Raw genomic sequence first — 25599 nt, forward strand, 5'->3', positions numbered from 1 at the left:
CAAAGCCTCAGAGAACTATATTCAGCCAGTGTAGGGGACTAGGATAGAAACTTTGAACGTTTATTTAAAATTGCAGGTGGTATTGGGACTTATTTCAGAACACGTTTTTCTACAGCTGGTTATTTTTGTTAGTTGAACATTTGAATGCAGATGTAGTTGCTTTTTGGTAAAGGGTTTTCCCCTTCTATGTTCTATGTTAAGTGCTGATTTCTGTTGTCTTTGAGGTTCTTAGATGAAAGAAATGGAGACTATACGCATCTATAAAATATTTTCAATCTGCCTGTGTATACTGAATTCCTATTAGGGCTCTTAAGACTTAGATCTAACCTCTAAACCTCTAAAAATGGGAGAGGTGTAGTGGAAGAAACTTCTGCCTTAATTTTAACGTACTGATTGGCAGTGTTACCATGCAGGTATTTTTAAGTGGAATAGTTATATATGATCAGATGAGTTTGTTTCCTTGGCGGAGGTAATTCAAAATCTGACAAATATGATGGAAGATTATTTTATTCAGGAAATAAATAACATGCTAAGCTCTAAGTATATTTAGGACAAACCTGATATAAATTTAAACTTTGGAGGTCGTTTCTAGCCCTTGCACCTGTGCAGTCATATTTGGCCTCTTAAAATTGTTGCTGGAGCAGACCCAGAAAACAGTTGGTATGCAGAATGAGCTGGTTTCTTTGGCAGCCTTGGGTATTTTGTTATGCTGTATTCTGTGATTGTATCAGTTATTCTGACATGCTTTTGCAAACAAGGAGGAGTGTGTTTTTTACCAATGGATGCTACCAGCCTCTTTACCTTGTAATGGTAATAACAGAAGAAATCCTTGTAATCTCAACTTTTATGACAGACCCTTTCTGAACGAAATGAGATAATGCCAGAAGAAATGATTCCCCCCCAACACTGTCATTTCCATACTGGTTATAGAGAACTGAACAAGGATTTGGCAGCTGTATATAGATTGACTCGGTTCATGCACAGATTTGGGAGTGGGAAATGTTTTTTGTTTTGATTTTGCTTTTTACTTTTAATTTAACGAATTGGACTGTCCTAACCGCGTTTTGTCTTCTGTATGGGTTTCTAGGAGGTAATGGGAAGGGAGAAGGAAATGTCAGCATTTCCTGTATCCTGTTATCTTGTGCTTTTTATGGATGCTGAATTAACTGTGCACTGAAAATTCACTAACATTTGGATTGTATTTTGACTTACTGTAATTACAGATTATTCACTAGAAGCCCAAAACTATGCAGCACTTTTCCATATGCAATTCTCTGTGGTAATCAAAGACTTTTGTACAAAGTACTCTACTCTCATGAGTTGCCTTAAGCTTTGTTTTCACTGTGTCGGACTTGTGTATTGATGACGTTGCAAAATTGGAGAAATTGCATGATTTAGGGGGTTTTTTGATCATCACAGGGACTGAAATGTACATGTAGTATGTGAATTATTTGGCCTAAAACTTAGGTTTCAGAGTACAAGCAATTTAGAAATTGTAACTACAAATTTAAGACTAAAGTGCTGCATAAGTGTCAATTTTGCTACTGTGTAATTGTATCACTTAGATACCGATTTCATCACTCGTGGCATGTCAAGTTGAATATGCATGATACATATTTAAAGAGCATATTTTTGGAAGAAGGATATGTATTGCTTAAATGCGGTGCTTAAAAATGAAAAGTGAGGTAATATATTGGACACCCTGGGTGTACTCCATTATGAAGAACTCGGGTGTTTGACGTGTGATCCCCTCCATACTTTTAAGACTGTCTGTTTGCACAAGTTTTTAAATGTGCAATTAAGCTAGAAGCAGATGTTTTACAGTAACTTTTGTCTCCAGTTCAAGTCAGTTTATTGGAAAATCTTTGGGGGAGGGTTGTGGAGTGTTGAAGTCTGATGATATTTTCCTATTGGGTTTTCAAATATTCAGTTAATAGCATAGTGCAAGTGTTTGTTTTGTGAGGGGAAAAAAACCAAACAATGTCCTGAAGGTGCTGCTGTATTTTTCTTCTGAAACATTGGTACCAAGTTTGGCGAACAAAGTGGAGAATTATTTGGGGAGAGGAGAGACATATCTAATATTGGCACTCTTTTTGTTTTAGCAGGTGGTTAATGTGAGCAGTTGTCAATGAATGGTTTTCAGACATGATGGCCGACCAGCCGCCTCCATTAGAAGCTACGCCTATATTGAATGAAGTGCCACTTCTACCTCATATGGTTAATGGGGACAGCATACAACAGGCAAGTAAATCCATTGCACTTTCATACAAGTCATGTAAAGCTGTGCCAGCGGTGGTAGTAGGGAGGTTGATGTTCAAGCATGCTGTAGAAAACAGAACAGATAGAAAAACTGTTTGTCGTACAACTTGTGTGATGGCTGAAAGAGGAGACGGCTTGAAATAAAGCAACTACGGTACTGATTCGCGAAGTTAGAAAAGCACGTGGTTCTCAGCACTGGTATCATCAGTAAAATAGAGAGGAAGAAAATTATTCAACATTAATATAGTGGAAATGTGAAAAGGTTGCAAATTAAAAGGAATGTTTGTTATATGCATGTAAGCTCTTTAAAATTAAACTACAAAATCAAAGAATAAAAGGAAAAATATAATATATGGATTTAATAAAGCACTAAGGTTTTGAAAGCTCTTCTTAAAGCTCATGTGAAATAATCAGTAAAGGTTAGCAAGTGGTTGCAGTGTTCTAAACCAAGAAGTCTATTGCAGGGAAATGAGAGGAAAGACCTTGGCTTCCTGATATTATTTATCTTCATTAATAATTACAGTGCACTGGTGAAACCTGAGTATATTCAGTTGAAATATTAAAATTTTATTGGACACAACCCTTCAGTGATTAGATTCAGTACCTAGTGTGATTAGAAATACAGACAAAAGTGAAAGCAAAACGATTTGACGGAAGTACAAGCTTGTATAAGTTGTCAGTAAACTTGAGGTGAATTTACTGTTTGGCAGTAGAAGCTGAGTGCCTTGTACTAAAAATGCCGAGATACCTTCCCATCATTTGGAGATAGACTTTCAGTGCACTCAGAAATATTACAGACATCCTGATATTTTAACGCTGGATCTTAATTTAAGAAGCATCTTCCCCCTGCCCTAGCAGCTACAAACTTGACAGATCCTGGTAGGAGAGAAAAGGTTGGGTTTTGTTTGTTTGTTTGTTTTTTAAATAGCTAAGTGGCTGTTTGTTCGCAGGCTGCAATTGGACTGGTTGCTAGCTAATCTCATCTGGGCTCCCTTTCCCACGAAAGATTGGAGCAGATGATCTCTGGATCAGTCCCTTCCAGCCTGGGCTGTTCTATGATTCTATGATAACAAAACATAAATTTGAAGTGTTTGTGTGCCTGCAGTTAAATAATCATTTTGTTGAAACAAGGAACAAAACTGCCCATTGCTTTAACCTGTTCGGTGTATAACTTCAAGTATCTGACAGTAATTGAAATAGGAATTAAGGGGTTAATCCAGAAGGAAAAGTTGCATAGAAGTTTCCGGAGGATAACTGTCATATGAAATGATTATGAAGGGTAACAGTGAAGACCTTCACATGTTTGAATGTATGGTGGATAAACAGGGTACAACAAAATAATCACGAATTGTTGAGGGTCTGATAGATCATAAATGCTGAAAAGTTTTGATGAGATATTCTTTCCTTTGTAATTGTTACAGATGGGGAAGGATTGTAGCATACTTGCCTGTAAAAAATAGCCTTTATTTAAAAGAAAAATTCTATTCTGCTTTTTTCCCTCAGTCCGTGGAGATAAAAGTACAGTGACTGTGTTTTGAAATAAGTAAAGCTGTAGAGTCTCTAAGCTAGTTCTGAAGTTCTAGTATTAGCAATGTGAAATTTTAGACAGTGACCAGCTGTGAGGTTATTCAGTAGGTAGCGTTTCATGTTACACAAGGAAAAGAGGTGAAGTAGATCTAATTGGAGACCATCTCCATAGCTGTATTTGTACAGCATGTCTTGGTATAGATCAGCGTGTAGAGTACTAGTGGGTGTTGAATGACCCAAAAGAAGATGACAGTTGTTGAAATTTTCAGAACCTAGTGGAGACTGCTTGCAATCAGGTGAGGTTAAAAAAAAACAAACCCACAAACAACAAAAACCAGTTGGATCTTGGAGATGCATGGGAAAATGGCATTTGAAGAGTAGACTGAAAGGCTGAGAGTCTCCAAGACTTATAGTTGAATTATACTGGAAATAAGGAGTAAGTCTGTCTATTGAAAATCTTCATGGGACTGGGAACGTGATTTCGTGTTAATGTGCCAGTATTTCTTATTCTAGTGTGTCTGTATATAAACAACCATGTCATGTTGCCGTCGATACCATGTTGCCACCCTTTGGTTGCCTAACAAATAGACTTGCTGCTCTTGTTCGCGGCACTTTTCTCTAGAGAGGCTTCCGAGCTGCAGTCCCACATTGGAAAGTTTACTTTTAAATAGAGTGTTAACTCAGAAGCTTTATTAACGCAGGTGATTTTTAAGCATTTTGCTGCCAGTGCCATAGAGGCTAGGCTAAGTATAGAGTAGTATACAGTGTCTTTCTTTTCAGAAATAAAACCTGTGCTGTTTGGCCAATCACTTCAAACAGTTAGATGCAGAACCCAGTTCATTAGTTGCATTTCACATAAAGTATAAGTTGGAAGTTTTCTGGAAGAGTTTCTTGTTCTGAAACAACTTCAGCAATGGAGAGTGTGTGAATAAGGGATAAAAGCAAAACGCTGACCAGTGCTTTGAAATAGCTTGATCCCACTGGTTCTGAAATGGTTACGCGGGACACCCGAAGGCATTGACACGACTGACTCCTAGCACTAGTCTGTCACCTAACTTGGCTTACGTTGACTCATTAGAAACACTCAAGCTTCCTGGAAATTTTCCTTGGTGGAAGGTAGATGGAACTGCATTTGCTTCATTAATTACAGTGAGTCATTCCTCTAAGACATTGCCCCATGCATTCCTGAAATTCCAGTCTCTGAACTGCTCTACAGCCCTGTGATTACACCACTTACTTATGATCCTTTTTGCTGAGTTCAGTTAATAGTTTCCTGAACTGTTTGTGAGAACTTCAGTTAATTGAAACCTGTTCTGAAGATCTGACATGTTCAGAGGCTCTGAATTTCTAAAAGGATCCCTTTCCTGCCTCTGAATTTTCTTGCACTTGAAGAGGAGGCTTGCTGTGAGGTTTAATACCTGCCTATGGAGTCCTGTCCCCTGCTAGTGTCCGTCCCCAGCAGCTGCTGTTCGCAGCGGACCTCATCTTTCCTGGTTCTTTGTGCTCTGGCAAATCCCCAGCCCGTTATTGTCCGTTTTCTTTAAACAAGTAACACTGCTTCTCTCTCTTTACTCCTAGAAATTCAGTAGAGTCATAAATTTACTTACATACTGACAGATCTGCTTAAGTTTCAGTGTTTTAATTATGCTGTTTTTAAAAGTATTATCTGTCATCTGTCCTTCTCGTGGAACCGTAATGAATATTACTGACTGGCTAGGTGGCCTTTTCAGGGGGTTTTGGTGTTTTACTTATGTCCAGAAGCAATTCATCTATCTTGAGTAAAATTGACTCCTGTACTGTGAACTCACTGGAGCAGGGTCTGTGTTTGTACATGCTTCTACATCCCCTGTTAAAAAATAAAAGCTAAGATTAATACAGCAGTATGCAGAAGCTGCAAAATCTGTGTTAAACAGCGTTTAACAGCCTGCTCCTTTGAGTTTTGTTTTACACACAACAGTTTAAATGTAAGAGATCCGTGCAAACACCAATCTCTTTCTGTGCTGAAGTTGCACCCTCAAGAGTAGAGGGAGAGAGAAGCGGGAGACGTAGGCCATAACTTCAGTAAACATGGGTGTGCTTGCACTGACTCTCATGCGTTAGCTGGAGAAATGTGCTGTGGTTAACGCCAGCATAAGCTACGTGGCAAACTTGTTGGAAAGGAGTAAGTGGAATTGGTCAAAATGCAAAGGTTGAACAAGGAACCACGAGGTCTTTTTAAGTCTCATTCTTTTCAGTGATCTTTTTGTTAATGACCAATATAATAGAATTGAGGCGTACTTAATAAATCTGCAGCTGATGTGAAATGGGAGGAACTGCAAGCATCTTGGAAGCCTGAAATTATTTTGATTACTAGAAAGATAACCTAGAAAATTACAGGTACAAAGTACGGTGTTTAGGTAGTCAGCTTATCATAAGGAATGACTGGGTTTAGTAGCGGTCCTTTAGAAAAATGTCTGCCAAGGGGGGTGGATAGAGACTGCAAGTGGAAGTCGTCAGCGTTGCACTGTTTCCAGAAAAAGGCAGATAAAAATCCAAAAAGGATTTATATACAGGGTATAGCATCTAAATCGCAGAAAACAATCTTTCTTTTATTGGTGCTTTATTCTTTATTTCACTGGTGGTTAAGACATGGAGTAAGGGTTCAGGCTGAAGTAGGGAATGTTGAAGTTAGGTGATAAAATCTGTAATGATGAGGATAGTGAAACTGTGGTGCGGATGCCTGGGGAGTTTATGGAGCTCCATCACTGGAGATGTAGCCGCACAAAACAGACAGGCTTATTCATTAATGTCACGTGTAGTTCATTTTTACCAGGAGTTAGATGACTAGGTGATCTCTTCAGGTCCCATCTACCTGATATAATTGTCATTCCATGAATAGTATAAAAATATTTTATAGAAATTGAATGAAAGTTACACTTCTGAGTTTCATAGCTAGTTTTACAAATATATTTTATTTCAATTTTTACATTGGCCCTTCTTCTTTATGTGCTAGCTGTCACCAGGGTGGAATTTTGACTGTGTAACTGTGCAGTTCTTACATGGCCAAACCCCTCATTTTACTGAAGAATTAGACCTGTGCCTATGTAATATAGTAGAAACTCACTGCAAAATTCTTGTAGTAATGTTGTCGTGTTACAATAAAACTGAAGCACAGCTGCCAATATTTTACAACAAGACTGAAGAACGTGCTGTGAATGAGGTAGAATGAGGTGATCGTTTGTTACCCAGCACGAGGGAAACGATGCTGTAGACTGCCTGAGGAATAATTCTGGCAGATGTCCACACTGATTTGTGTGAAAGTGAATGCAGTCATGTCCAAATTGACCTGCAGAATCTCACTGTTGGCTGTATTTCTTTAGCTACAGGATTACACAAACATGTGAGAGAATACACCTGATCTTTGAGGAGCTGTAGAGCAGAGGTGGTGGACGTGACCTGCTTTATCACCTCTTCTACCCTCCTCCTTCCACCCCCAAAGGACTGCATACTTTATTAAGTTACTCGATAGCATCAGAGAATATATTGTCAAAATACATACCAGCATGCTTTCAATGAAAAAACATGGCTGAGTTTGGGGCAAAGCATCTTTTTTCTTTGGGTTTTTTGGGGGGTTGGGTTTGGTGTTGGTTTTTCTGCTGTGGTTTGTTGGTTGGGGGTTTTTTTGGCGTGTGTGTGTGTGTGTTGTCCTGATTTTGCCAATTTAGCCCTGAAACTGAAATAATCTCATAGGTGAAGCTTGGAAAGCAAGTTGAATCTTAGGTAATTTATTGTTTCAGTAAAAGAAGAAAAAGCAATGTGAAAATATTAAAAATAAAAGCTTAGGTAATTATTTCAAGTGTATCAAGGGGAGCAGTTCCCCTAGTAATCAGAGAAAAATACTGATTATGCAAAACTAAGGATTTTATGTCAAAGTATGAAGAAACGTTGTTCTACCCGTCAGTGTTTCTCATTTTGCTTTTTTACTCCCTGAGGTTGCCAAAGCTATATTGTTTTAATCTAACATGGGTATAAGGAAGAGGAGGGTTTTTCCCCCCAGATAATTTCTAAAATTAAAAAACAAACAAACAAAGAAAACCAACACCTCTTTTGTGTTTTGTTTTTCTACAGGTTATTCTTGTACAGGTAAACCCAGGTGAAACATTTACAATTACAACTGAAGATGGACACATTCAGTGTATTCAAGGTAAAGGAAAAACTGAAGTACTGAATCAAAATATTTTGATTCTGCAAATCTCCCAGAATTACTACCAGTAATTGCTCCTGTAATGTCAAATGTGTTTTTATAAGTTCTGCAATGTAATAAATCAGATTTTTCAGTTTGTATTTAAAGCACAAATGAGGCTGCGCTGGGAAATTGCCAAGATTCCCTGCATCTCTGCAGACTTTGCTGCTAATTTATAAAAGGCTGGCATCTCAGCTGCTTTTGTAATGATCCTTGAATAACTGTCTTCTCAGAATCCTAACACATGAATTTACACGGGATTTAGTCCACACTAATCTAAACAACTGTGATAGACGCTGTGTGACCTCACTTTACTGTAAGGTAGTGGCATTAGCAGTCTGCCGATAGTGTGGGAAGCATTGCTACCCTCTGTGTGTGGCTACAAACTGCTTTCTACCTTCTGGGTAAGTGACAGAGCTGCAGGTCTGAGTCGGGTCAAAATATCTCCTGTAAGTCAAGCTGAATTTATCAGTACTTCCATTTTTGGAATATTTTTCACCATTTCAAATGATATTATATAAAAATGTGTCCATTCTGCTTTCATCAAATCCCAGACAGGAATACTTTCTTTCAGCTTGATGTGAAAAATAATATATTCTTATTTAAAAAAAAAAATAAATTGGTAGACCAGCTGTCAGCATTAATGTGGTGCCAATGTTGTTGCTACAGACTTTTAACTCTGTCACAAAATAAGAACTAAAATTTCTCTATGCTGATTTTTGTACAATTAAAGAAAAACTGTTGGCTGCGTAAGCGTGGGGGTTGGGATAAATCTAATCTGTGCTTTTTGTAGAATAAACGTACAGCCATACTTGCATTCAGCAATATTATCTAAAATTCTGGATGCTTCCTGAAAGTTATTAAATCATACCTAACGTGCATTTTGAACGTGGAAATGAGTTATCTATCGGTGACATAAATGGCATTATTTTTCTTGATGGAAACTTGGTACAGCCACTTTTTTATTTTTTAAACTCGTAGTCCTGATTATTTAAGTTTCTCTCCTAACTGGCTTTTTAATTGGGTGGTTTAAGCCTTGCTTCTAAATCCGCTTGTCTAAAAGTAGTTCCATAAATACAGAGTTGGATGCAGTTGCTGGCTTTTCAGGCACCAAAGTGAGCCACCACCTTTGGGGAAAAAAGGTGTCTCGAGTTTGTAAAAGCCTCGTTTGTTAAAAAGCGGCACCTTGTTACTTCTCAGGTCCAGCACATGTTCCTATGATGTCACCAAATGGTTCTATGCCGCCTATATTTGTGCCTCCCGGTTATGTATCTCAGGTAAACTTGAATTTATTCTTACATTTCCGTATGTTTGTGGGTGTGGCTTTTTACAACAAGGCTACTGATTATTTTATCTGGAACAGCTGTTAAAAGTGGTTCTCATATTTTTTCCATTGAACTTATCAACTATTTAACTTACTTTATTGTAGGCCCTATCACCTTTTGTTCACTTAGTAAAATCTGATCTTGTTTCCAGGATTTTTTTAATGCTGGTACTAGGCAGTAAAAGATTACTTTTAGTAAGATAGTAGATGGCTCTGAATTGGCTGTCTGCTGAGCTCCATTAACAGGATCCACGTCTTGGTTTTTCTTCAGTCCTGTTCTCAAGGTGAGAGTAGGTGCCTGGGCCGTACGAGCAGTCACGGCTGACTGCAGCCTGCTCAGTGTCAGAGGACTGACGAGTAGAGACGGTGCTCAGCTCTGCTAGAAACGGTCTGATGGGAGCGTGGCTGGGCGCAGCCTCCGAACTGAGCGTCTCTCACGCACACTGTGGAGATGAGGCTCGTATTTCTATTCTAATATAACTCTCTTTATCAAAGTTTTCAATGCCCCTTTCTTCACCAGCTCTGATCTCCTTAACATTCAGCAAAACACTCTACTGTTACGGCAGAAGTGTGAAGGGGAGTGTTAGTGCTAGTGACGTGTGCCTATGAAATGAGCAGGACTCTGGGCTTCCCTCCCAGCTTTACTTTTCCATTCTCACTGATTTTCCACTCCTCTGCGTTGTTAAGTCATCGCGGATCAGACCTGCGTGTGGTATTTGAACTCTTATCAGAGATATTTGAAGTTACCAGTTTGATTTACTTTTAAATGAATGCATTTTTAAAGGGAAGCAAGTAAAAACAAATGTTTAAATGGGATAGGCTAGGTTTCTCATTTTCTAGTGATGTTCAGAATTAGGAGTTTTCTGAGCAGGCTTGAAAATCTTGTAACTGTATGTTCGTGAGTTCCCCAGGCAGTTGTCTCTTTGCATACAGCTGCCTCTGCAGTTTGTGCTTCTGCTATTATAAGTAGGTACTTTCATGCAGACCCTGAAGAAAGATCCCCCAGATAATTTATGCATCACTATGAAATTGAGTCTTTAGTGCAAACGGTATGCAAAGCACTGGCAAATGCTGAGGCGTAGAAACTGAAAAATACATTTGTTCTGTGTTTGCTGTCACAGGAAACTAGGAGGTTTGGTTTTGCTTTGTTTTCCCTTGGTCATTGTGAACAGGGATAGACACGTTTGAAGCCAACTTTAAATCAGAGCTTGAGTTGCTTATACTGATCTTGTCAGCAGATGAGACTTTAACTTTCTGTTCCCAAAACTGTCTGGCGGAGCCCAGAGATAAGTTGTGTTGGTTTCTGCCTGAGTGGAATGAAGCAATTCAGTAGTGGATAATGAGGACATAGCAACTTCAGACTGTAAAATCATGTAAAAGTCTTGTTATATTAATGTATCCCTTCTACCCGAAACTCTGCCATGTGTTCTTGCTTGATGTATACATAAAATAGAGTTAACATAGCCATCAAAATTTGCTATGAGTTTTGACTTGTATATGCTATAGCATGTTATAATATTATGCAGCGTAATGTAGTTCAAGTGGTGTATTTAGTTCTTTTGATGAACCAAAAAGCCCCCCACGTTGCTTCTAGAACAAAGTTGTATTCAGTGTAAGCTTAGTCTTAAGTGACTTCTCCTTGTCACTTTTTTTTCTTCTATTTAAAGTCTGTTAAGAGTTGCTAATAATGCAGCTGACTCTGAGGTCATCTCACAGGTGAACTTTGTCATAGCAATTTGTGAGTGGACACATTCTATTTCCCTTCAGAAGAATAATTTCTTGTTAGTTTGCTCTATCTTTTGCTGAGGAGCTTTTCAAAATGTACTTTTGGAGTAAGCAATATTTCAACATCGTAGTGCCTTCTTGGCCAACTGGGAAACGCTACAGTGATTCCTTATAGCCAAACTAAACACGCTTTAGGAGAGGATCTTGAAGGAACTAACAGGATAAAACATATGGCCTGCTTTTGTGTAAGTGCTTTCTTCAAATGCCTGAAAATATAAATTGTGTATGTTTTTGGTAACAGAGGACTACGTAAATAAGTTGAAGTCTTCTAAGAGCTGTTTTTATTTTATATGATTTACTTTACAGATTGCATTAAAAAAAAGATTTATTTTTTTTTTTTAATCTCAATTTTGTATGCCAGCCCGCAGCTGGAACGCGCCCCCCACTTGCATCCTTGTGACCAATATTTTCTGCTGACTACATGATCATCTCTGTTAGTACTAAAGCACTGTAAGGCCCTGCCTAATAGCGTTTGTGATCTGCATTCTTAAATGCAACTTTGAGGAGATGACTGATGTAGGAGGAAGGAAGCATAAAGCTGCTGACTAATTTTAAACCAATCTGAGAAAAATGCCTGGTTTTCGTACTGAGACTTGATTAATTTTGGAGTGTCAGTTTGCCTTTAATATTGAACATTTTTCTATCATTGATTTTTTTTTTTCTCCAATCACATGGCTCATACCTGTTTAATTTTTTGTTTGAGGGAGAGGAGAAAACAATTGATTTGTTGTCTGCCTTTAAATAGGATTTAATACAATCTAGTTTACTTCTGAGTCAGACTTCACATTAGATACAGTCTGAATTTTATGCCAGTGGACTTCCATATTGTGGCAGGAGAAACAAACTGGAATATGACCAGGGGATTTCTCTGATGGTCAGCTCAGAAGCCTTTGACCCCGTCAGAACTGTAGGTGCTGAAAACGTAATCCCTCAGATAAGCAAAATGGAATGTAACCACTGAGTGACAACGAATCAGCGTAGATGTCCTCTGCCTGCACTGTGAACCCTACCTGGAGAAAGGACCCTGTAAACCTCAGCCTCTGGCTGTCTGTTCCAGGTGTCTTAGAGATGAGACTAAACTGGGCATTGTTTTTCTTCAGTGTCATCATTGTTTAATAGGTCTTTTTGTGAATCCTACTCTGGTGTTATTTCTTGACCTGGTCTTCTAAAAACCTGTGTTCTGTCCGAAGTCTCTTCTCAGTTTTAAGATTTAGAGAAGTGTTATTGTATAAAACCTTAATGTATTTTAAATTTACCGTAGGAAAAGCAATACATTGAGATACTAGTGTATTTCACATTGGCAGAATTAGACTCCAGAAGGAGCCTATATATTTCCAGTTTAAGACACATGCTTAAAAGTGTGCGTGTGCATACATACGCATGCACTGTCTTAGCATCCTTTTATCCTAGAGCTCAGACGCGCAGGCAGGTTCTTTGTCTGAATTCTCTTAGCCTGTGGCAAACATGAAATGTTTTGACATTTGCGTTGGGTTGGATCATAGTACAAGACAGCAGAGCTGACTTGTGTAATACGTTGTGCTTGCCATAGGCTAAGAACGTGTATGCAGACGTGTACCACAAACCAGATGACATGCAGGGACTTGTACGTACGATAGCGCTGTCAGTCAGGATGTGGTCTAAAGCAGTTCTTCTAACTGTAATTGCAAGCAGACTGGGAATTACACCCTGATCAATTCACGTTACTTGTTTAAAAGAATATATACATTATTCATAAATTACAGATTGCTTAGCACTTTAGTGTGTGAGGTTCAGCTTCTTAAAACTGCCTGCCTCAAACTCCAGTTTCTTCCAGTAACGTATGCTGTGTTTCCGCTGGAGTTCGTTTCGGTGTGTGTATCCCTGACTGTCAGATTGCGGGTATAAACTTAAGCATAGGGGTTCTGTATTAAATGTACAATATTTACAAGATTGGTTTTGTACTGACGGTTCGTTTCTTATGTTGCGTGACAGGTGGTGGAAGAAAATGGAGTTCGCAAAGTGGTGGTATTGCCACACTCGGCTGAATTCCATCCTTCCATGCATCCTCCTCCTCCTCCTCCCCATGTGCCACATTACATGCATCACCACCATGCTTTGCTTCCCCACCCACCTCACCCAGTGTACCCTCCGGTTCCTGGGACGGGAGAGCTACCACCACAGTTCATTCACCAGCATCCACCACCGCACGTTTTTCAAGAACAAGGTGAGAGCGCGGGTGATGTTTAAATACACGAGAGGGCCTTTCACTCGGTGCGTCTAGATTGAGACAGCCGAGGTCTGTCGGTGGCTCTTTCACACGTTTCTGTGATTTTTGGTGCTAGTTATTAGACTCCCTGAGCCTTGGGTGCGTTTATGGGGTATCTTAAAATACACTTGTGTGTAAAGTATCATGGAGCCTGGTCTGAAGGCACTCTGCATGTGCAAAGTATGATTGTATAAAGTTTAAATCTTCAGCTGTTCTGTTTCTAAAGATCTAATGCAAAAGCAGTAACTTAGAAGTGTTCTAATACTGTGTATATTTTTCATGGTTCCTTACTTTTGTTACTGTAAATGCCACAATGATTGCTTCTATCTTTCTCTAAAATTGCGCTCTCCAAAACTGCTGTGTTTTGTCACAGCCTTGGCATGAAGCTTTTTGAAAATGCATTTAATTTGATACATGAATGTATTTTTTTGGCTAGATAGAGTCCAAATACGACTGGCAAGAAAATAAAAATAACATACATAAACCAAAAACCATAGTAATCCATGTTGGAGGGTGAAGTGCAAGTCCACTTTATATGTAAAAACTGAATGAAGCAATACTTCAGTGGAGGACTGGGATCACTGCTGAATTAAACCAGGCTGTAAGCCTTGTTATATAAACAAGCATTTAACACAAAGAAATTAGACTATGTAAGACTATTCACTCTCTCTGAAGCTTAAATTGGTAATTAAGCTATTTTGGCTCATGTCTAGGGTAAAATATTCAGTAGCACCCGAGCTATGTTTTAAAAAGTTAGTTTTGGTCCTGAACTAGCTTACACTTTTTTGAAAATGTGACTGTATGGCTATATCAGGGAGGAAAGGCAACTGTAAGGCATAATCTTGAGCAGCTAACAAAAGAGAAAGGCCTGGAGAATTACGTTTTTAAAAAAAAACAAACCCAAACCCTGAACTCAGCAAGTGATCAAAAATAATGCTTAAGAAAAAGGAAAAAGAAAATCAACAATTTGGATATGGGTTAAATAGGAAAGATGGGAATTTGCTTGCAGATATTTTGTGTATCTTACTGTAGCATCTAACTAATGTTGACAACGTTTCAAAACAAGAATTAAACCTCCAGGCACATTCTTCTCCTGCTGCCTGATCTTTACGCTCGTGGACTGATCTGAGCCCAGTCCGTAAGCCCTTTGTCAGGTGAGGTTCCTAAAGCCTAGCGAAGCTCTGCCAGTCAGCAGCGCGCTACGTGCACGTCTCTTGTCTGTTGCTCTGCTGCCCAGAGACACCCGAGTGTCAGCCGTGAAACTCCGCGGGACTTCACGGATGCAGCAAGCCGAAGTGATGCGAGCCATGCAGCTCCATGCTTCTCCAGGCTGACAAAGCAAGCACAGTGAAGTTCCCGGGGTTTTCAAGCCCTGGTTTTACTGTAGTTATTCTTCTAACTTCTAGAGTGTTTCTCAGATGTCAAATAAATTGTACTGAATAATGAAAAGTCCTCCTTTCTTTGTAGAACCTCATTCTCATGGAAGGACAAACTTCATTCAGCGAGATGAAAGGAGTCTCAAAATGCAAGAACACCTGAAGAAAAGACTAAAAGACAGACAAGCTAGTGGTCATACTAACAATAAACTTAACAGTCCTCCATCTTCACCGCATAAAGTTGTTAATTCTTCCAATGCAACAATTCAGAATGGAAATGGAAAGGGACAGCAAGGGGCAGGAGGACCACTAAAGCAGAAGCAGATAGGAAAAACAAAGGGCAGTCCAGATGCAGAGATGGGAGGTAGGTTGCATTGAAAGGGTAAAAAAAAAATCTAGGTTCTTTTGTAACAGAAGATGCTGTAAGTTCATTGCAAAATAGTTTCTGAAAAAACTGAATCTGTAAATTTCTTTGGCTGTTCAGGGTTAGAGAAAGCCTGAAATGCTTTTCATTATGTTTAGCTTTTTTCCCCTGTAGAAATCATAGTAATGTCAAGTTTGTTCATTTGAGATTTATCAAATAAGGTCTTCAGGAAGATTTAATTTCAAACCTTTTGTTTACTTCTCTGCCTTTTCTGACCCAGGAGTGATCAATATTCCAAGTGAGGATGACCTGTGGGTACTTACATAAAAGACTTCTGGTGTCATTCTTTGTGGTACTTTTCAGATGACTAGGAGTTACTTAAAACTTCAAGAAATAGGGAGGTTTGAGCAAGTGTCCGTACAGGTTGCTGTTTGATCAGCTGTAATTTCAGTTCAGTGCATTATTTTGCTCAAATGAATGTTTGAGCTTTTTAATAGCTTATGGCTATTCACTTGCATATAGTAAAATACCTTGTGTACAGTATCTTTGTCTTTCCTGTTGGTTTGAAACGGTGTCGCTGAAATGCAGACAGTTTCTTATCATGATTCCTTAAATGATTTGTGCATCTTTTGGGGGGGGTGTCTTCAATTAAGTGGTCTTGTTAGGCTGCAATGCCTAGTCCTCATCTGTGTCACTGTTGTATTTAACTCTTCGGTTAGAGAAAGAAAAGAGAAATCTGACTTTGCATCTTGGGAAGTAAGTAGAGGTGGAAGCTTTTATCCAACTTGTTTCAAGGACGAAAAATATACTCCATTAAAGATTTGTCTTAATACAAATTTACTGGGGGGCGGAAGTTTTTATTTGTGGGCAGAATAGTATCCTGATTTGTTCGACATGGACAATTGTAAAGATAGGATTCCGTTTACAGATGTGACCCTGTTGGTACCTGTAGGTGTTTTTAATGTGCGGTTTTGATCAGGCTTCTTCCAAATTGTGCCTAGACCAAGTGTTTTGCAATAGGAATTCAAGGAAAGCACATATAATAGAGAGAGAAGATCTTATTGTCATTTTTTTAACACCTTTCATTTTTGGAGGAATGTTTTTGTGTTGTCAAAGAAAACCCATTTATGCTCGGATTACAAAAATATACCCTTTGTGCAGGATGTACTAAAAGGGTTTTTGTAACACTGTTAGTTTTGGATAGTTCATGTTTCTACCCCTCACGCAGCCAAAACAAACAGGGGAAATGAACTTTGCACAATAAGTACTATTGTTAAACTCTTAATGAGGCGAACTCCATCTTGTGGTGGCATTTTTGTAACAGACTGGTTTACTCTTGGGGTTTTCAGTAATCTGTTTTGTATTTGAAATTTCAGAATCTGACACGGAATCCAAGAAATGTGATAGTCACTTGAGCATTGGCAAGCCAGTCGTAAGTATTATCCTTAAAATACCATTCTTTTCTGTGCATATACTTTCTATAAAATAACATGTGTCTTACTGATCTCCCTTTTGCTTTTTTCTTAATGGTTTATTTTTTTAATAGAGAAAATATATTTTAGTTGTCAGAGTTTATAGCTGGGAAAGGGCAACCATGCTATGGAAACCCATTGTTTCTCAGCTTTCTGAAACTGTCTGGCTGACTCAGTTTCCCAGTCTGTAAGCTGAGAATATACCCACTGTTGAAGTTGTCTAGTGGATGTGAGGGCTTTAATACCTTGCGAACCAAGGGCCTGCTAAACTAATGGAAGTCTGTCCACTCTTGGAACCGTCCTTCGTTCAGCATAGAGGATTTAAGAATATTTGGAATAGAGTTTAGAAAAACAGATCATCTTTTTTATGTTATGTTTAGAAATTGGAGCAAATATTTGAGTATTTACAGACTTATTTAGGAAGTTGGAGTCTGGTGACGTTAATTTAAATGTCTAAAGGCTGAAACTGCACTGATATTTTTGATCTTGAGCAGGCTTAATGAAACTCTTCTTTGCATTATCTACACAGTAAGCATGGGTTGTATTCTTTTGCTCCAGCTTTCTAGCTATTCTTTGTTACGATAGTATTTTTTTCATTGCTGCTTCTGACGTCTGTACTTAATGCTAACAGAAGGCTGTGTTGACTTCGTCAGAGAAAATTTGGAGTATGGGAATTAAGCAGCAAAAAACTTAGACCAAAAATTTTAGTTGTGAGCACTTAAAATCAGAGCCTCTTGCTATCCTGCAGCTTAGTGGTTAAATATTAAGATTATGTGAGGGAGTTGTAGCGGAGTTAGAAAGTTAGGCCATCTGACTGTGCCTAAATAGAGATCTGGTGTCGGTGTTCAAGACTCCAAATCTGAACATTTGCTCCAAATGAGTGATGCAAACAGTGCAGGTGGAATAGAAATTTTCTCTTCATACACTGAGACAATGTAGTGTGTCTATACGTTTGTTTAGTGTTTGAAGGGAAATCCTTTAATGTGATACTTTAGAAATGAAAAGAGGAAATAATTTACATTCAAATAATGACTCGATATTTCCACTACAAAGGTAAAGAATTCCTCCAGTGAGGAGCTTCATAGGCAAACTAGCGACGCCATGTTATTGACTAATATACCTTTTATTACAGAAAGCAAACTTACTTGCATTATTTATGCTTTTAATAGGTTTCTGATATACAAGCAAGATCAGCCGTTCTGTCCTGGAATCTCCCAGTTAGTTCACAGAATGGAGAGAGCCATAGTCATAGTCCAGCAGCATTTACATTTGAAGTAGCAATATCCAACAGTGGTAAAAATGGAAAATTTAAATCTGTCTATGTGTAAGTTTAGTTTCTTCATTTAAGCACAATACCGATGTTTAAAAACATTAACCAATCAGCAATCTCTCTATCAGGAGCTGTTTGTTGACTTGCAGACCTACCTACTTCACATGAAATAAATTTTAAGTAATATCACTAAGAGTTACATGGACAATGGAAAACGTGAAAATTAAATGTGCGCTACATGGTTTTGCTTTTCAATAAGCTTTTGTCCTTTAAAGTATAAGGAAGAGCTGAAACTCTTTTTTTTTCTTTTTTTTTTTTTCCCCCCCTCCCTTCCCCTTTCCTTTTCACAGTGGGGAAGAATTAACAATTACACTTCCTGATCTCAGACCAGCAACTGATTATCATGCCAGGTATGTTGCTGGGAATGAAATACTTAACGCTTTTGTTAATATGTTAATTACAAAATTCTTGTGGCTTCGTGAAAAAGGTGTGCTCACAAACAACTTGAGGAATATTCTGCAAAAATATCATAGCTATGGCCACTACTGTTGCTATCTAAATTCACACTTACCTTCTAATTTCATAAAAATGTCACCTCATTTTCTTCCCTACTATCTTCTCTGTCTCTTCGTGTTTCTCAAATACAAACTTTTAAGTTATCCTCTGGTATTTTTTTAGAACAACAAGATTGGACTCAGTGAAAGAGATTGTTGTAGGCTGAAGGCAGCGGTAAATAAAATAATTTAGCCTTGAACATGGATTTGCAATTCTGACTTGTCAGCTTGATTTGTAAAGTTGCTTCTCTAAACTGCAAGCTTCTGTAGCAGTGCAAGAAGGGAAGTGGAAACTGGTTGAGATAGGGAGAAGTTAGATGCTGCGTTACAAGGGAACAAGACGTGACATTCAAGAATTGCCACGCAGAGTAAATAATACTGGAGAAGGTGTTTAACCGGTCAGGAAAAAGACCAGCTGGTTAAACAAACCAGGAGAACGCTGTGATCCAGTAGCAGAAGCGAGAGCCTCAACGCTTGGGCACAGGAGGAGACCAGCTCTGAGACTTACTGAAGCAAAGTCCTATCCTTAAACTGCAGGAGAGTTCTGAGTGTGTTAAATACTCGGCACAGCTCCACTTGCACAGTGTAGCACAGCGTGTGTTTGGTTCCTGGTGGTGCTCTCCATACAGGCCAGCTTTCTTTTACCTACAGTTCACTTGATGAGACCGACAGTATTTCTGAAAAATTAGTCAAGTCATTGCTCTTCAAAAACAAACGTAAATGAGCATGACTGTTCCAGAGATTCTGTCCCACTTGAACAGTTACACCAATAAATGTGGCTTTACAGCTGACTTAGCCCATTTTAGTATCTGTACTCTTGCCCACGTAAGCGTTGTCCGTATTTGAATCTCAAGGTCTTTTCAGCAAAAGGTTAATTTCAAGTCAGGTGTTCTGTTACCATTTGGTAACACTCACTGTAGTTTTCATCATGCCTCCCACGTGTATTTCATCACTAAAGTATCTCCACTGTGATAGATAGTAATTGTAAAGTACATGAAGGATGCCAAATGGAGTCTTCAAGATCAGTAAGTGTGCCCATGTGATCTCCATCACACTGCTCTGTTAGCACGCCCCCATCTCCCTGAACGTAGAACAGGTAGTAGTGTGTCTTATGATGTGGGCATCAGTTACTAGGGCCTGGAGCGACATCATAAACTCTCTTTTTGTTATTTCCTCCTGAGCGAAAAAGCATGACATTGTTGTCTTTTAGACCCAATGATCTGAAAGAAGAGTGATTGGGCACTTGTTTCCTATAACGTGAGCAGGCTGGGCTTGTGGCTGTAACCACTGCTAGTGATTAAATGCATTTCTAAAGCTGACAACTCTCTCCTTAAATTTTCAGGTGCTGATGCAATAGCACCCTAATTAATTGTGCTTTGTTCAGAGTTTCAGCAACCAGCAGTTCCATAAAAGAATCCATTTCAGAATTAGTGAGTTTCACTACAGAAAGTTGTGAGCCAGACTGTCCAGCTGCACCGAAGCTAATTAACAGAACCAAAACCAGCCTGAGTTTGCAGTGGAAGGTAAGCACGCTGATGTATTCATGTCTGGTATGTTTAAATTAGCTGTGTCAGTAATTTAGTGTGTACTTCAGGTGTCGGCTTTTAAGTTGCTCAGTTAAGACTGATAATTGAAACCGTGATTGTTTCTTCCTCTTTCTTCTGCTGCTTACTTCGTTTCTTGCATATGGCTTTAGCGTGCTAGAGTCGGTAGCAGGTCTCTCCAAGTGTGAACTACTCGGTAGGAGAGTTCTCTTCTGAACTGGCAGCGTAGGGAAGAACAGAGCATTTATATTTTCGCTTGGGGGTTCCTGGATGATAATTAGCTATAACTTAACGTTAGAATTCAGAGTTCTCATAGTTACTCTCACCAACTCATAGTGAATTTCTTTGGCTAGTTTGTAGATTTAACTTTTTGAATCTGACTTTTGACGATGTACAGTATCTGTGAAGACTTGTTGGTAACCATGTTTTCTTGTCTTTTCATGTTTTTTCTTATGACTATGCTTATACCTGGAAAACGGTTTATGGCTAAATGATTTTAGTTAAATTATTTGTATAATCTCTACTCAGAAAGTAAAGGTTGTTCCCAATTTGTATGTCATAACAAGCACAAATGTTGCCTGTCTGAACGCTTACGTTGCTCAGACAGTTGGTGAACACACAGTGTGAGGACGAAAGCAAAAAAGCTGTAAGGATATCATTTGCCTCATTCATAAAGTAAAACCAATCGTAAGTTTGTATTCTAAACTATCAGGATTAGCAGAAGTAGTACAGCAGCCTGGAGAGCCATCAGGAACGAGGAATTAAACTAGTTCAACGAGCTGCTGGTTTTTACCCTTTCTGAGTCACTTTGCTGAATACGTGTGTCTGTGCCCACAGTGCAGTTTCAGATTATCACAAGTGTCTTTGTGGAAGAAGAGGGCTGTTCTGTGTGCCTACCGCAGATTCCTTTCAGCTCTACGTTAAATATTTTGCTTTAAAAGGAACTTGGAACGTTTTATATTCAATTGTTAACGTGTTGGGGGTTTTTAATGTGCAAAAATATTTATAAAGTACAACCATTTGATTTTAACTTTTTCATTGTTTCTTTATTTTCAGTCCTCAAATGACAATGGTTCCAAAATAACTAATTTTCTTTTAGAATGGGATGAGGTAAGACCTTTTCTGGTGCAAAAAAAATCATAATGACATCTGTAGACCAATTATACTTAAAAATACTTTCTGCTTAGATACATCAGCTATTTTCAGTGCAACTGTCCAGACAGTTTTAAAGGGACAAGCCAATTAAAAAGCCTGAACCAAATGACTAGTATTGCAGCAATTCCAGTAGACGATCCTTTCGGATCCTCTGAGAGGACAGTGCAGAACTCCCTCATTTGGTCCTTGTCACTCAGAGCATCGTCAATTCCTATGCTCGGTTTAAACGGATGAGCATTCAGCTTCTGTCTTCAGTAGCTGTCACAAATATCACTCAGCTCTTGAACTTCTTACTGAAATGTATTCCAAAGTGACAAAAAACTTCAAAAATGTGTTTTGTTTTCAACTGCGGTTATTTATTACCATTTTGTCAAATCTACAGTGCCAAAAAATAAAGATATCTCAATCAAAATGTGGTTTTATTATCAAGAATGCTCAGGATTACTATCGGCATACTCAGTATGACCGTGATGACATTAGCTTTTTGCGTTCTTTAGGCTTACTCATCTTTTTTAATTATTATTAAATTAGTGAAATGAAATTTAGGAAAATTCAGAGTGAAGAAGTTGACCTTAGCAGGGAGCATACAGTCGCCGTGCAAAAAGTTACTCAGGTTGTTCTCGCTTTTTTAAAGGGGAAGAATGGACCCTTCAAAGAATGCTACTACGGGCACCTGAAGCAGTATAAACTTAGCAAACTCTCTCCTTCTACAAAATATTCACTCAGATTAGCTGCTAAAAATGATATTGGAATGAGGTAATGAACACAATGTATCATATCACTTATTTTCTCATCAACTATGTCTGCTGCTGTTAATATTTTTATTTTTTTTTAATATTTTTCCAGTGGGTTCAGCGAGACAGTGACATACTACACAGCGGGAATCGTCCCACCAGCCCCATCGCCCCCAGTGCTCGTTGAAGCGGGAGTGACCTGGCTGTCAGTCAAGTGGAGCCCACCTAACGGGGTGTCTTCAGAGGACTCTCTCACTTACAGTTTAGACATGGAAGAAGAAGGTTCTGTAAGTGCTGGGTTTTGTTATACGCGCAAAAGCCTGATAGGCAGTAGCGCTTAAATAAAAAATTAACTTTCCAATGAAATGCTGCGAAATACTGCAACGGTTGGCAAGTATTGCATGTGTTAGTGAAACGAAGATGAAGTTCTGATCTGGCTTTTGTTGTATCGTGGAAAATCAGTGACTGCGTTTTGTTCTTATTTTCCCTCCTTTGCAGGGTTATGGTTTCCAACCACAGTACAATGGAGATGAACTCTCGTGCACTTTAAGAAATCTTAGGAGGAGTACGTCCTATAAGTTTAGGGTTTGTACTGTATTTTGTTTCTGATTTAATTATGACTCTATGCTTTTCCGGAGTTTTAGCATTTCCATACAGCTAAGACACTTTCTATGGAGACAGCAGAAAATTACCTGCAGTACTTGTGTTGTTATAATAGGTTTTGGTGGAATCGTAATACAAATAAGATCTCTTGCACTAGCTAATTCTGTTTTCTTTTAAATTGTTGTCTTTTCTGTTGTGGGGTGGTTTTTGCTTTGGTTTGGTTTTTTTTCCCCATGGAAGAACTTTAGAAATCAGCAGCGTATTACTTGTCATTAAATCAAGCATTTATTATATATTCCATTCATTCCTGAAACAGCTCTTTGCCTACAACAGCGAAGGAAAAAGCAGTCCCAGTGAGGTGGTAGAACACAGCACCGATCCTGACAAACCTGGGCCACCAAGTAAACCAACCGTAAAGGGCAAGATCCATTCGCACAGCGTGAAAGTTACGTGGGGTAGGTTACCTTCTGTTACCGCCGTATTTGAGTGCTGCTCACTCGTACAGCGCTCAGTAACGCAGATTAAAACACAGAGGCGAACTCGGGCTAATTATTTGTCTCTGCAGCTATCGCTATGGCAGGAGAAATACTTAGCGTTACCAGAAAATTGCAACTTGGTTTGTTTTGGGGCTGTAGTGCAAAAGTAGGGGTTTTCCTTATTCATTTTAGAGAAGCGTTCAATGCTATTGGCTGGGGGCTAGATTTATTGTGATGCTTAAATAATTTTCATGTGCTCTTAAAATAAAAATAAGAGATGATACCTGAAATGGGCGGTATTTTCCTCATTACTCTTCTTCCCGGCATAATCACGCTTAATAATAGAAAAAAAACTATTGTTCTGGGAGACGTATTGTGAACATACAAGTACACAGCTTTCTGTTTCTGTTTGAATTGAGTTTTCTACTTGAATATATTCTACAACGAATGGACATCTTCTCTGAAAAAGCTGATAACAAAATAATGCATTGTTTTTAAATCTTCTGTAATTTATTTTAAGATGTTGATTTCTTTCAGAACCACCCAAGGATAATGGAGGATCAGACATTTCTAAATACTTCCTGGAAATCTCAGAAACATCAGTTGGTAGGCAATCATCTTTAAGTACTAACTCAGCTTGTGTACTGATTCACTACTCATTGTTCTAGCAATTACTGTTCTGTTGTGATGTGTATATCGTGTTGTACGTGTTCTCTGCAGAATGGGTCATTCAGGTTTGATTCTGTGGCTTGACTGTCTGCTTAATTGTGTGAGAGAGTTTTCAAGGTTGATTTTTGCAAAAGTTCTGTAGTATAAAGTATTTTTTCTTTCTCCTCAGGAAGTAAATGGGACACCGTATACAGCGGTTCCCAGAGAGAACACGTGTGTGATCATCTGAAGCCTGGCACTTCATACAGAATGAGAGTTTATTGTGTCAGTAAAGGTGGTGAAAGCCAGGTGAGAAAAATGAGAATAAATTTGCTTCTGAAATCCATTTCTATTCATGTTTTAGTGAAAAGTTGTTTGGTGTTTCCACTCTAAAATAACGTGTATCACTGCTAGGCTTCTGATGTTATGACTGTTACGACATCAGCTGTTCCTCCTGGACCGTGTCATGCTCCATGCCTGGCAGGCAAAGCTAAGCCCAAGGAAATCACTTTACAGTGGGGTAAGCGCCAGTGTTTCTGAGCAAAATATTTTTCTGATTTTAAATGTCAGAACAAAAATGAAAAATCTGTAGAACTCTTCAGGGGGGGAAAAAAAAAATATATATATAGATGTAGTCCGTGTCCTTAGTTGTTTGGTTGGGGTTTTTTTGAGAAGACCAAAGCTTGCTAACCACCACTGACTCGGTGATGCACGCATGTGCAACGATGTGGCAAGACTTAAGCAGACATAAATGTCTTCCAGTGAGAAGGCTGGAAGTAATGACTGCCTCATGACTGACACGTGCTTGGCAATTTAAAAATCAACCCTCCTTTTCTCATTTTTATCTCGGTAAAGGAGATAATCAAAAAGTAATGAAGGTACACTGGATTTTGAAGGACATATATGGAAAATATCTGAAAAAGACTGATGAAGGCCGTCTGAAACTAATCGGTATCTGGGGGGAAGAAGCAAGCTTCATAAAGTGTTTCGGCTCAGATAGATGACAAAAGCCTGCACTCTAACTTTTAGAATTCATCTGATTCAACTTTTAGCTTCAGAAGGCTGCGGCTGCTTAGGAACTATTTAAAAGAAAAAGTGCTCTGTGAAATTCATAGGGGGGGAAAAAAAAATATCTCTTTTTATTTCATAGGCCCACCATCTGTAGATGGAGGCTCCGACATTACAGAATATATTATAGAGATGGCAAACTCTGAACAAGATGAACGCAGACAAGTGTATCAGGGTCCAGCATCTGAATACGTAGTAAACAACCTGCTTCCAGGGAGAACGTACTGCTTCTGGATACGAGCGGCAAATAAAGTTGGGGTAACTGCTGTGCTAATGGGATCAAATTTGGGGTGTTTTTACACAAAAGGTAGTAACGATACTATTGTCTTACAAGCCTGCTGATATTTTGTAGCTTCCGTGTTCTGTCGTAGTTCTGTTGAAGGAGCAAAATTTCTTACAGCATAAAAAATACGATTCAAAGAAGGTTCAATAAATTCGGGCTGAAGGAAGGACTGAATGTCCCTGACTGAGGGGATGCGCACTGCGTGTCGCGTCCCTGTTGCTGTTTACTGGATTGCCGTCAGTACCGACGGTAACTAGTCCAAAGGTAGTGCTAGACATTCTCTTACCACTTCCAGTCATTTCTTTGGCTGCAGTATAAACCCTACGTTTCTGGCTGTGAATAACCACTTAATGTTTGTGCCTTAAGAAACCGCCTGATGTTTTACAATTAGCGTAGACTCTGCAGGCCGGTGGTGTGGGAATAGTATTGTGTAGAGAGGGGTGTGTTCAAATAATGCCAGGTTTGAAAAAGGTTGGGATAAATGTTGGTTGCGTAAAAGTCTGTCTGAAACGGTACCCAGCTGCTTCTGGAAGCCAGATCCTGACTACAGGGGAAGGAGGAGTTACAAAACCATAGCAGTGGAGTTAGTGGGAGGATTACAGGGCCAGCTTACAGAGTAAACTACCTGAAAGGAATTTTAAACGGTGCTGTGAAACTAAGCACTGAACTCCTCCATTTATTTCTCTATCT

At 38.9% G+C, this 25599-nt stretch overlaps 1 protein-coding gene across 2 annotated transcripts in view; it reads left to right on the forward strand.

Annotated features, from left to right (window-relative positions):
* Positions 1-25599, forward strand: part of LOC103919178 (fibronectin type-III domain-containing protein 3a-like) — a 42987-nt gene that overhangs the window by 10899 nt on the left and 6489 nt on the right. The window contains exons 2-19 of one of the 2 annotated variants that reach the window (XM_009326643.1): positions 2103-2241; positions 7894-7969; positions 9209-9285; positions 13089-13320; positions 14830-15102; positions 16479-16534; positions 17744-17898; positions 18195-18254; positions 19783-19921; positions 20999-21052; positions 21732-21853; positions 21944-22118; positions 22330-22416; positions 22751-22889; positions 23448-23516; positions 23749-23867; positions 23973-24078; positions 24709-24884. In XM_009326643.1, the coding sequence (XP_009324918.1) occupies positions 2146-2241; positions 7894-7969; positions 9209-9285; positions 13089-13320; positions 14830-15102; positions 16479-16534; positions 17744-17898; positions 18195-18254; positions 19783-19921; positions 20999-21052; positions 21732-21853; positions 21944-22118; positions 22330-22416; positions 22751-22889; positions 23448-23516; positions 23749-23867; positions 23973-24078; positions 24709-24884 (2211 nt within the window). In that variant the 5' untranslated portion in view covers positions 2103-2145. The remainder of the gene's footprint in view (positions 1-2102; positions 2242-7893; positions 7970-9208; positions 9286-13088; positions 13321-14829; positions 15103-16478; positions 16535-17743; positions 17899-18194; positions 18255-19782; positions 19922-20998; positions 21053-21731; positions 21854-21943; positions 22119-22329; positions 22417-22750; positions 22890-23447; positions 23517-23748; positions 23868-23972; positions 24079-24708; positions 24885-25599) is intronic. The other variant, XM_009326644.1, reaches the window with a different exon arrangement.

The sequence above is a fragment of the Pygoscelis adeliae genome, unplaced genomic scaffold (assembly GCF_000699105.1).
Source record: "Pygoscelis adeliae isolate BGI_AS28 unplaced genomic scaffold, ASM69910v1 Scaffold216, whole genome shotgun sequence".
NCBI lineage: Eukaryota > Metazoa > Chordata > Aves > Sphenisciformes > Spheniscidae > Pygoscelis > Pygoscelis adeliae.